This window comes from Pteropus alecto, unplaced genomic scaffold (genome assembly GCF_000325575.1).
Source record: "Pteropus alecto unplaced genomic scaffold, ASM32557v1 scaffold477, whole genome shotgun sequence".
In the NCBI taxonomy this organism is placed as follows: Eukaryota; Metazoa; Chordata; class Mammalia; order Chiroptera; family Pteropodidae; genus Pteropus; species Pteropus alecto.
In genome coordinates, this window is record NW_006440643.1 from 25621 (window position 1) to 37317 (window position 11697).

The 11697-nt window shown below is 41.8% G+C and overlaps 1 protein-coding gene across 1 annotated transcript in view; it reads right to left on the minus strand.

The window, feature by feature from the left end:
• The window catches only part of EGFL6 (EGF like domain multiple 6), a 40582-nt gene that overhangs the window by 18589 nt on the left and 10296 nt on the right, over window positions 1-11697 (minus strand). Inside the window, exons 3-7 of the mRNA XM_006917730.2 lie at window positions 10303-10395; window positions 7082-7201; window positions 4259-4378; window positions 2750-2884; window positions 841-963 (exon numbers count right to left, since the gene is read on the minus strand). Of these exons, the coding sequence (XP_006917792.1) occupies window positions 841-963; window positions 2750-2884; window positions 4259-4378; window positions 7082-7201; window positions 10303-10395 (591 nt within the window). The remainder of the gene's footprint in view (window positions 1-840; window positions 964-2749; window positions 2885-4258; window positions 4379-7081; window positions 7202-10302; window positions 10396-11697) is intronic.

The following is an 11697-nucleotide window of genomic DNA, read 5'->3' on the forward strand; positions in this document are numbered from 1 at the left end:
AATTAAGAGCTGGGGCGTGATTGTCCATACTTCTTTTCCTGCTGTGACAGACCCTGAGGCCTCAAATTGATACCTTGGTACCATAGATTGTAGGACCTCTGTCAGTCTGGGTTCCTAAGTGACTACATTGAAAATAAACAGCCTGATAACTCTCTTCAGACGTAGCATGAGTAAGAAATAAATGATTACTGTTGTAGATGTTAATAGCAGTAGCATTCTATTGTTATACATTTGGTTTATAAATTTAAGATTTTACCACCTAAGCATTAAGGAACTTATGAGCAAGAAGAATGGGACTCTGTGCTACATATTACAAATATAAATCCAGGTTTGAGGATGACAGATAAAGTGACATCAGCTTCATCATACTTTGTTTTAGTTGTGCATTCTGGAAAAAGTCCTCATTCACATGGTTAAAAATCTTTTGTGGTCCTAAGGATTGACATTTTAGGATTGCTTGTTCCTGCACCGTAATCTAGCCTATCCCGACAGATACATTTGCTCAGTGTCATTTGTCTTTACATCTTATTTTCAATATTTGAAAGTCTGCTGCAACGAGAAAAATATTCATAACTCTTGCTATTCTTTTAGTGCCTACGACTTCAGTAAGTATTAGAGATGTGGTCCAATTAGCAGAGAAGACAAGACTGAGGCAGAGTTAAATTTTCAAATACTGCATGCACAGTCAAAGGGGAGGCATCAGGGAGGGAAGGAAGGAAGAGAGAGAGAGAGATGGACGGATGGACAGATGGACAGAGAAATATATGAAGGGAGTAAAGAGACATGGAGAGAATGCTTTTATTGGGAATGCTTAAGATATCATGACCAAATGCTACTTACGAGAACACTGAAGTCCACTGCCTTTGTATCCCTGCTTGCACTTGCACTTGAAGGATCCTTGGGTATTGAGGCAATTGGCGTAGAGGCTGCACGTATGGGTATTCACAGCACATTCATTTACATCTAAAAATGTGAACATCCTGTGAACAAACTTGTAGTAACACGGCGTGCTGAAAGACTATCATCCCTTACACTCGAGCAGCTCCAGGGCCAGCCACCAACATGGCCAACAAACCAAGTTTGGCCTGAGAACTGCAAGCTGTAAAATTCTCAGCACCTTGGCGCAGAGCCCCGGCTTGCCTGACACCCAGTATGTAGGGAGTGTGTCTGCAGCTCACTTCCCCCACGGCCGTTTTATCTGCTGATCAATACTGCTGAAATCTATAAGATGCTTAGGTTGTTTTCTTAACTTTTTCATCAGCTTAATTTAGAACTAAATCACAATATCAGAAAATAAATTCTATACATGGAAGGACTTGGAACTCCTAAGCAAAGAAGGACAAGATGGGTTAAGAACCATTGACATCACCTGAATTCATAGGCATTTTGTTCAAAGACTGCCAGGAGCAAGGGTCAGGCTAGTCCGAGCTTGTCTGCTGGATGTAGACTAGGAAAGTTTGTGAATTCCACCTAGGTGAGAGGCTCATTCGCCCTCTGCTCCACCCTACTGCCGAGCTGCAGCTTTTGTAGACATATGCACACAAAATAGCCTACTGTTTTTAATTTAGTCGCAAAGGGAGCTCGGATGCTAATCTCCATCACTTTTAAAATCACAAAGATTTCTTTCCTTTGGAAGCTCTCCATATGACTTTGCACCCTGTCCTGTGGGACCTCCCTGTAGGTATCACGGAACAGGCTTGTGCTGTGTGACTCAGCATCACTGATTACAGAGCTGGGCGGGTCTGTAGGGGGTTCACCAGTCTGCCTAGAACAGCCCTTGTGTTTGAGAAGATTTGAGAGAAGAGCTGTGGGACCTTCACAAGACTGTTCAACACCCAGTAACTGAGTGTCGCCCCAACACAATTACACAGGACGTGTCCTGGGACGCTCTGAGTGTAGGGTTGAAAGAAACCCTACTTTTCCCCCAACTGTTCGTTAGCTTTCTACATCACGTGCATGTTTGCTACACGTTACGTGACTAGGATTCTACAGGGAGACCAAACTTCCCTTCGCTGTAAGACAGGCCCCATCCCACGTTATGTCTGGGTACTGGGAAGGTGTCCAAGAGCCCCCCAACACCCACCTTCGCTTGCTCATTGAGACTTGGGATCCCTTCACTAAGGGATAAAATAGTTTTTTTTTTTTTTCACAAAGATCAGGCCCATAGCTAACTGATACCAGAATCTTATCAGAGTGGCTTCAGTGACCCTGGAAAGGGGATATCTGACGGGATGTGGAACTTGAAATATGACAGGGCTGAAAGAGAGAGGAAAGAGCACGTGCCTCTACCTCCACCTGTTTGTAAAGCCACCTTCATGGCAACGGTCATGAACAGATCACCGAGATCGAGATTAAGTAGGCCTTGTTATTCTTTCTTTTATCAAATATAGAAACTGCTTTATTGTTCCCATTTTTAGATTTGCATCTGGACAAAAAAATCCAAAATTAAAAACCAAAACCAACCGATTTTTTTAAAAAGGCCACAGAAATCATTTCAAGATATTTGTTCCTATAAGAGAGCTATATAGACTGAATTTCCCTACTTTAAAACTTTACAGAACTGGCTTCATGTAACTCAGGTCATCAGAGTTCCCTAAATGCCAGAAATGTAAAATATGTAACTTCTTCTGTGTTGTTAAACTGGTCAGTACAGTAGATTGTTCAACTAATAGACTGAGTTCAAACAGCTCTAGAGAAAGGCTACAGGTGGTAGGGAGAGGGAAAAGGAAAAGACACCACCAAATCTTACCTATACAGTCATATCGGCCATTGATATATTTCAGTTCGAAACCAACATGACATTTGCAATAGTAGCTTCCAAACGTGTTCACACATCTTCGCTTGTAGGGGCAGACGGCTTTACCAGAGGTGCATTCATCAATATCTAGGATGTAGAACCAGAAGGTGTCAGAGACAGTAAGAAAAGCGCTCTTGCTCTGAAATACATATGCACGTGCACGCACTCTTCATGTCTGCTGAGTGAATTAATATTTTTCCAGCTATGTATACTGTACAGCATATATAAAATTTGAAAACAGACAGGTACACTTAAAGCAAGCTGAATATCTGAACATTACAAGTTTTCATTTTACAAAAGAATTATTAGCAAGCTCCTCTAAGTCCTGCAATACTGACCCAAATAACAGAAATGTGGTTTCCTAAGAATGCACTTATATGTAAATTGTGGGTCAAGTGTTATAAAGGAATGATGCAACTTTGGCAAATAACAGGCTTCCTTCCTTTTCTACCATCGAGAGTCACATCATCAGAGGGGCCGACAGCTCTGTCTATCAAACCATTAAGACTCAGGCTTCGCTTTCACTCTTGGATATCAAATCAAATGCATGTTATGTTGTTATTTTGGATCTGTGGTTAAACATACAAGTTGATGCTGGCTTATTGTTTCTTTTGCATTCTTAAAATAATAAGTCAGTGATGGACTGACAAAAATTATTTTTCATGCACATCCTCTTCCCCCTTCCAATAAAAACAGCACCCGACAAATCGAAGAGATGGATGAGAATTTAGATTCAGTTTGGGCAGGAATTAGCCTTGTCATATAAACTTTATTTTACTACAGAGTTCTAAACCCTGTGATTCTAATTAAATCTTTGATTACTCTCAAAGAGCAGAGCTAAAATTTTAATTTACATGATTTTTTTAAAAGTGTTTAACTGATCTAGGATCTATTTGGCTGAGCTTTCTAAATACAGTTTATAAAGTTATGTACATTTAAGATAAACATCCAGCATCTTGACTGAAAAATATTTCTACTGCAGTAAGGAAATAAGAATATTAAATCATACCGATATTTCCTTATTTACATCAAAAAGATTAAGAACTCTTTCAACATTCTGATTTGGTTTGACATCTCTTATTAATGCTATGTGCTCCTTGCTCTAAATATTATGTATATTTAGTATAATTTAATTAAGTACAGTGCTGTGAGGATATACAATTTGGTGGTCAAAGTAAAATGCACAGGGTAAATATACTAAAATAAAATTATTTTTATCCTTTTTTCACTGTGGCATTCGACAACCCCAAAATAATAGAGAAGTATTCTTTCTAGCATCCCAAAGTGTGTCTAGAGCAAATGTGGGTAAAAACGTTGTTACAGAAATGGACATAAGTCTGTACTTTTAGGAGCTTGTGATGTCTAGTCAGCAAGCAGATTGTGACAAATGAAAAAGGAGGAATCCAGTCAAGGGAGCAGGCGAGGGAAGAGAGGGAGTGGAGGCAATGCCTGCGGCTCTACCGATGCAAACTCTTCCGTCTGGGGCCAGGCGGAGTCCCGAGGACGGACATAGACACTGCGGCCCTTCCTTTGTGTCTTCACAGCTATATTGGCAGTTTGTCATGGCACACGTCCTAGAGTCTGAAAGAGTAGGTAAGGATTAGACTTTTCCAAGATGATAAAAAGCGCTTACTGAGAAACCACCTCTGAATTCTGGGACATTAAATATAACACGTGGAATGGTATTATAGGACAAGCTTCTTTGTTTAAGAACAAGATGGAGAGCCAAATGGAATCTGGGCAAGGGTGGTGCTTTGGTGGCCCCATGGTCGGTTTTGTTGGCCAATGCACTGAGTTTGACTGTCCTTAGGTGGGGCACACACCCCTCAGTTCACAAAGACTGCAACTCTCTCTCCTCCTGCATGAGCTCCAATCACTGCTGTATGTCACCGGGCTGGTCTCTACAGGATACGCGCCTTCTGATGTAGGTGATCAATCTGAGTAATCGGAGTAAAAGAATCCATTCGAGAAATCTCTCCATGTCTAGCCTCAATGAGAATCACTCGAGTCATGAGGCTTGTTCTTTTAGGTGCCAGTATTAAAACATGTGGCAGATACAACTGATCGACTACCTGAAAGCCATTCTGGACCCCTTTTTCTCTTGCCATGTCATCATCGAGGCTGAAAAGCCAGATACTTACCCTTTTCCCAGTTTCCCTTTTAGCAATAAGGAGTGGCCACATGACCCAGTTGTAGCTAAAGAGATATACAGATGAGTCTGTTGGAAGGAATGGGACTTCTGGAAAAGATGCTGCTGCATGATAGTAGGGACTGACATGGAGGCGTTCATTCACTGGCATCACCACTTTCCCCTTTGTCTTGTTTACCTTAAATGTATATGTGATATCCGGAGCAAGGGCAGCCAAATTGTAACTGTGAGGCCACAAGCGTGAGAATGAAATCAACACCCTGAGGATGGCAGACACTTGAGTCTTTGCTAAGCTGTTCTGGAATTGCTACCTCCGGCTTTTTTAGCATAATTTAGAGATACTTTAGCATAATTTAGAGATAATTTAGTTAGATTTTTCTGCACTCATTGCTAAACATAACTTATACAAATGCATTTCCTCAGCAGGGGTCCAGTATGTGTGGATCATAAGTTTCTACAACAGGGGATCATGTTGAATATACTCTCTCCATCCACCCCACCTATAACATGCCGATCGCCCAGCTAGACAAAACAGACTGTAAGGGGCCAGGTGAAATACAATCAGCCTCCGGGAGAGAGGTCCAAGGCTAGCTGGACACTTTGAGCTATATGTAAACAGGGAGGCATGGGCAACGCTACGTATACCGAAATAGACAAAGAGGGCACAGGGTTAGATACACAGGCCAAGGTAATGTAACAATATCTACCGATGCTTATATTTCTAGTTTATTCTTCCTTCTCTTAGTTATCTTCTTTTAAAATTAATTTTCAAAATTTACCTAATTCTATCTTTCCATTGGAGGAAAGATAGATATCTTTTTTGGCACTGACTAGGCTTTCAAGAAATGTTTCAGGAACATCCATTAGCATATATCTTTTCAAAAATGTTAAGTGATTACTATAAAAACCTGAATGTTGGTTCCCACGGGGGAGGGGAGTTCTGGTCAAGATCCATTTGGTAGTGGTTACATGGGTGCTCGCCTTTTACAATTTGTTAAGCTATGGATTTGTCTCTTGTGGGTTTCTGTTTAATTTATAACAGTAAGGTTTTTTTTTTTTTTTTTAAATGACTCTTAGAATGCCTGCTTTATCTCTACAGTTTCCTTGCTAACGAAGAATCTAGATGACCTGTGATGTTGGGGCACTTCACCAAGGACGGACAGCGCAAGGTCGAGCCAGGGGAGTAGTAAGCTGTGCATTAGCCAAGATTTTATAACCACGGGAAAGCCCAGGATGGGTTGGAAAGGCTGTGAGACTTCTGCAACCACAGGAAGCTGGCAGAAGGCACAGGCTCCAGGCTTGTGGGGGGCAGCGGAGCAGAAGAAAGAGAGATGGGAAGAGGGGAAGGAGGACGGGATGGAGGCAGGGAGGATGGGTTTACCTTTCAGCTGCAACATAAAACCTGAAAAGCCCTCCTTCTCCATAAAGGAATGGATATAGACTCTTACCCTCCCACAGCACATGGGTTTCTCTTTATCACAGAAGGGCTTTTCTTTTCAGGAATGTGAATCGCAATGTATTTCCAACAAGAGTCACTAATCTTTGAGTGTGGGGCAAGGGGCGTGAGAAAGGTAGTCGATGGGAAGAATTCATGTCAAGATAGAATTTAAGTTTATCACCTTCCTAAAACAATATGCTGATTTTATTCAACATGCTTATTTTCCTGAAGAAATTCAACACATCCCTGAATATGTATAGATATATACTTTATTTTTCTCTTTAGTTTATCTTTTTATTTAAAAAGTATCCAGAATAGCCACATCCATAGAGACAGAGCAGATGGGTCATTGCCGGAGGCAATGGGGAGGAAGGTGGGTGTGGCTGCTAATGGGCACAGGTTTCTTTTTGGGGGGAAGAAGCTGTTCTGGAATTACTGGTGACGGTTGTAAAACATCGCGAATGTATTAAATGCCACTGAATTGTATACTTTAAGATGGTTAGCATGGTGAATTCCACGTTACATGTGTTTTGCCACAATTAAAGATGCAGCAAAAGTGTTTTAGCCTGAGGCGATGTTAAATTTGATTTGGTTGTTTTTTTTCCCCGATCACTCAAGTCAACTTTTGCCCAAGCATCATATGGCAAACATCAAGCCTCAAAGGTTGACTGAGAGGAGCCTGGCTGTTGAAACTTACTGGCACACGTGGCATCTGGCATGAGCATGTGGCCGCTGAGGCAAAAGCACTTGTAGGTCCCATGAGTGTTCACACACCTGTGTTGGCATGGCCGTGGTTTCACTCCACACTCGTTCACATCTGCAGGGGGCAGTTAGAACATGGAGAAAGGTGAACTGAATCGAGAAACATCCAGATACGGGACTGGGCTGGCTTCCCTGGAACCCACCTGTGAGAGTGGGGACATGCGGCAATGACTCGCTTTTTCTCTGACGTTCATTAAAGGATTGGTGAGGATGCGTAGTGAGCTACACCGCTGGAGGGAATGTAAACAGGAACAGCCATTTTGGAAAACTGGCAGAATCTACTAACTCTAGATATAGACATGCCCATGACCTAGCAATTCCACTTCTGGGTGTCTACCCAACAGAAACATGGATATTGCTCACCAGAAAACTCCCAACAGAAGGATGGATAAACGACCTGTATACTCGCGAGAAGGAAAACTACAGAGCAACGAGACTGAACATACTGCAACTACAAGTATCAGTGGATGAAGCTCACGAATGTGATATTGAGTGGAAGAAGCTGGAGACAACATGCACATTAAAACACAGGGACAACTAATCTGTGGTTGTTGGCGGTTGGGGACAAATGACTAGACGAGAGTGTGAGGGGGTAGGCTGTTAAGTTTCTGTTTCTTGATCTGAATACCAGTAATATGGGTGTTTTTGAAAATTCATTGAGCTGTACATTTTTGACATATACACGATTCTGTGTGTGGACTGCTTGAGTAAAAAGTTATAAATACACAATTTAGATAATACTGTCTTTAATGCTATCCCAGGCAACCTATGACAGATGCCGACAGCACAGCCACCTCTCAGTTGTTATTTCGGGAGGCCCTACCAAACTAAATTTATATAAAAAAATTCCCAGAAAAAAAAAAAAGCCTGGGAGGCTAGGATCTAAATGCTAATAATCAGGTTGTGAGACTGACTTCCTTCTCTGCGTTTTTTAGTGTTTTCTAAAAACTTCTAAATATTCAGAATAAATAACTTTTTTATTAAAATGAAAAATGATACAGAAGGAAGCCTTGGGTTGAGGAAATGCTGTCATGTGGGTGCCTCGTGTCCGAACCTCTCAAAGAAGTGAAAGAGGAGAAAACAAGCACATTCCTCGTACGACAAAAATTCAGCATGGCAGCAGGCAAAGTGTATCCTTGAAAATAAGGAAGTGGCTGCTTTTGCCTCTGAAAAGGACCTTGTATGCAGATTTCTCTGACACCCTAGCTGGACATGTAGAAAGCCCTTTCTCCATTGCCCATCCCCTACACCCTACCAGCTTCCAAATGGATCCTAATCGCTTCAAAAGGGGACTGAACAGAATGAGAAATCCAGGATTACCCCCTACTTGGCCCTAACCCAAAGGCGACTCACTGGTCTCTTGGAAGAAGCATTTTTGGGAAAGACATCAGTGGAGGGCTGAGACCTGTCACCATGATCAGATATATCTGGCCTTTGATCAGGGTGCCCCGGGGCAGGGAGGCTGTGGTTTGGAGACAGACAGTCCCAAACTCAAGCCAACTGGACCATTCCCTTAATGTTAATATTTTACTGAGACTTGACAACCAGCATGAAAAATTTCTTCTCTGTTCCAAATCTCTTAGAAGGTGCCTTGGTACAGAATCTAAGACATTTGGAAAAATAGGTTTCCTTGTATGAAACTCCAAGTCGGGGATGCAGCTGAATGATTACTTATGAGACCACGATTCTTGATGCACCTCTCTCAAGCAGCTGGACGTGGTTCTAGGAAGCACCCTAGGGCGCTGGCCTGTATGCTGCTGGTGGGAGAGAAGAGATTCACAGACTCCTCTCTGAGGCTGCAGGACTGGCAGCTCAAAGAAAGGCTGTTTCAGTGTGCACGGCTAACCTCTGGGCTGGGTGGCAAGGGCTGGGCATGGCAGAGTGGAGTGGGTGCCTGCCTTTCTCTGCAACCCCATTCTTCCTTCTAGAACCATGGCAACCTTTCTTAAGGGCAGTTGAACTTGATTTGCTGTTCTTTGCTCAACTGTGTTAAAGAACTGGGAACATGTTCTTAATTGTTACAGGTTTCTTCATGCCAGGGGTTCTCAATCTCAGCATTGTTGACATTCGGGTCAAATCATTCTTCGTTGCGGGGGGCTGCCCTGTGCACTGTAGGATGTTTAGCAGCATCCCCGGACACTAGATGCCAGTAGTAAGCCCTTCAAAACAACTTCAGCTGTCCCCTTGGGTAAGGTTCCCAGATTCAGCAAACAGGATACTCAGTTCAATTTGAATTTCAGATAAATGACTAATACTTTATTAGTATACACATATCCCATGCGATATTTGGAACATGTGTACCCTATAAAATTATTTGTTGTTTATCTGAAGTTTAAATCTAACCGGGAATCTGTTTTTAATCTAAAAACTCTTCCTAGGGGTCAAAACTGCCCAGATTGAGAACCACAGTTCTCAATATTATCAATAAACTCTTTACCATCTTCTGCTAAACAGCCTATGACAAAAGTCACAAACTGCCTTTTAAAGTATGTCAATTACAATAAAAATATGCAAGTCATTCTACCCAACAATCCCACCTGTAGATATTTATCCTATAAACATACCCACTCAGGGTACAAGAATATACATAGAATGATGTCTGATTTAGCATTGTTTACAATGGCAAATAACTGGAGACAACTTAGATGATAGCGGTTAAATAAAGTATTTTTTACATAAATGATAAAAGCATTCACACTATGGATTAGGACACAGTCTTGAAAAGCTTGAGGTAGCTCTGTCTGCGTTGACATGAGAAGATGCCCATCAGAAACGCTGAGGCCTGCAGTGATCCAGGACAGACTTAACTGGCTGGGGTAAGCACGGGGGTGAACATTTTCACTTGTTAATTTAAACCTTTTTGCACTGTTGGATTCTTTGAGTGGAAAACATGCATTACCTCGGTAGCTTAAAAAAGAATAAAAATATTCGTTTAGAGAAAAGAAAGACCTGTTATCTGGCCTCTTGACAAAAAGTATCGGAAAGATTTCTACATCTTTCTAGAAGAGATTGAAAATTTTAGTTCTGAAATCACTTTCATCTGAAGTTCGAGTTAAAGACATCCTGAGCACTATATTGTGTCACAAACCACACTGCAATGATTGAAATGCTTCTGGAAGGTAGGTTTGTACTAGGGCCCTGGTCTGTTTCACTGACCTTGACTGCAGGTTTTCCCGGTGTATCCTGGGAAGCATCTACATTTGTTTGGTCCCACACACTCTCCAAACTTGCATCCAGGTTCACACGTAGCTGTAAAAAAGAAAAGGTATTTTGAAGAATAGAACAGGAGTAGTTAGCACAGTGAAATGCACGCATGTTAAACTCAGCCAGCCACCTTCTGTATGACAGAGAAATCTAAGGGGACACAAAAAAGGACGATCTGCTTCCTCTCTTGTCTGTTCTCACCTTTAAGATACTGGAAAGTGTTTTGCTTGTAAACTAGATCGTACTCCACCATCATGGCTTCCACTTCAACGAGTGCCAGTTTATTTTAATATGACTTAGCCCTGCCACACCTCCAGTGGCATTCGAAGAAAAATAAAGCCTCCCAGACCACAGCCAACCAGTTTTGCACGTAAACACAGAAGAGTTAATAAAAGAAGTATAATGTGCTAGTCAGAAGAGACTCCTGGGGTAAGTGCTAATTAAGAGCCCTGTTCTTTCTGTCGCTTGCCTCTTTTTTCTCTTCCATATTTTCTCTATTTTTCTTTTGAATGATCAAAATCTTTTGAAAGCTGTGTATTACCAGGAAAAACGAATAACTCACAGATTGGAGGTGGTGAGGCGTGCTACCTCCAGCCCTAAGGATGGGAAGAAAAAGCATGATGAGGAGGATGAGGATGAGGATGGGATGACAAAGGCAGGATTTGCTTTTCCATTTTATTCACTTCTGTATCCAGACACCTGACACACACATTAGGCACTCAATAAATATTTGTTTGCTGAATGAAGTGGCGGGAGAAAACAGAGGATGTTTAACTGATTGGGTTGGGGGCAAGAAAAAAAATAGTCAAAGATGATGGGAAATTTGCATCCATCTGATAGGGAAGAGATAGGGAGAAAAAGTACTAGAAAAAAAGGAAAATGGGAAAACTCAAAGAGAAGAAGGGGAGAGAGAAACAAAATATTGAATGAGAGAGAGAGGGGAAGGCATGTAGGGAATCAAGGGCCGTCAGCAGGTTTTGGAACCAGTAAGAACTCAGGAAATGACCGTGGTATGAAAGAAAGACTCAGCAATTGCCCTGGAATGCTGCTCACTTCTCTGCCCATTGATTCTCTGACTCATAGTAGGTCCACCTCTGAGCAAGCCTGTTCCTAAAGATCCCAGCATCTTCCCATTCAACCCTAGTTTTTGTTAATGTCACCATTCGTCTCCCAGTTATCTGGAATCAATATCTCAGACATCTCTATTTTTTCTTGTCCCCAAATGAATCAGTTACCACATCTTACCCCTGTTCCTACCACTAGTTCATTCATTGAACAAATATTTATCTAGCTAATGGGAACCACTTTGCCCACAGATATTGGATGGTTACACCACACCCCTTCTTC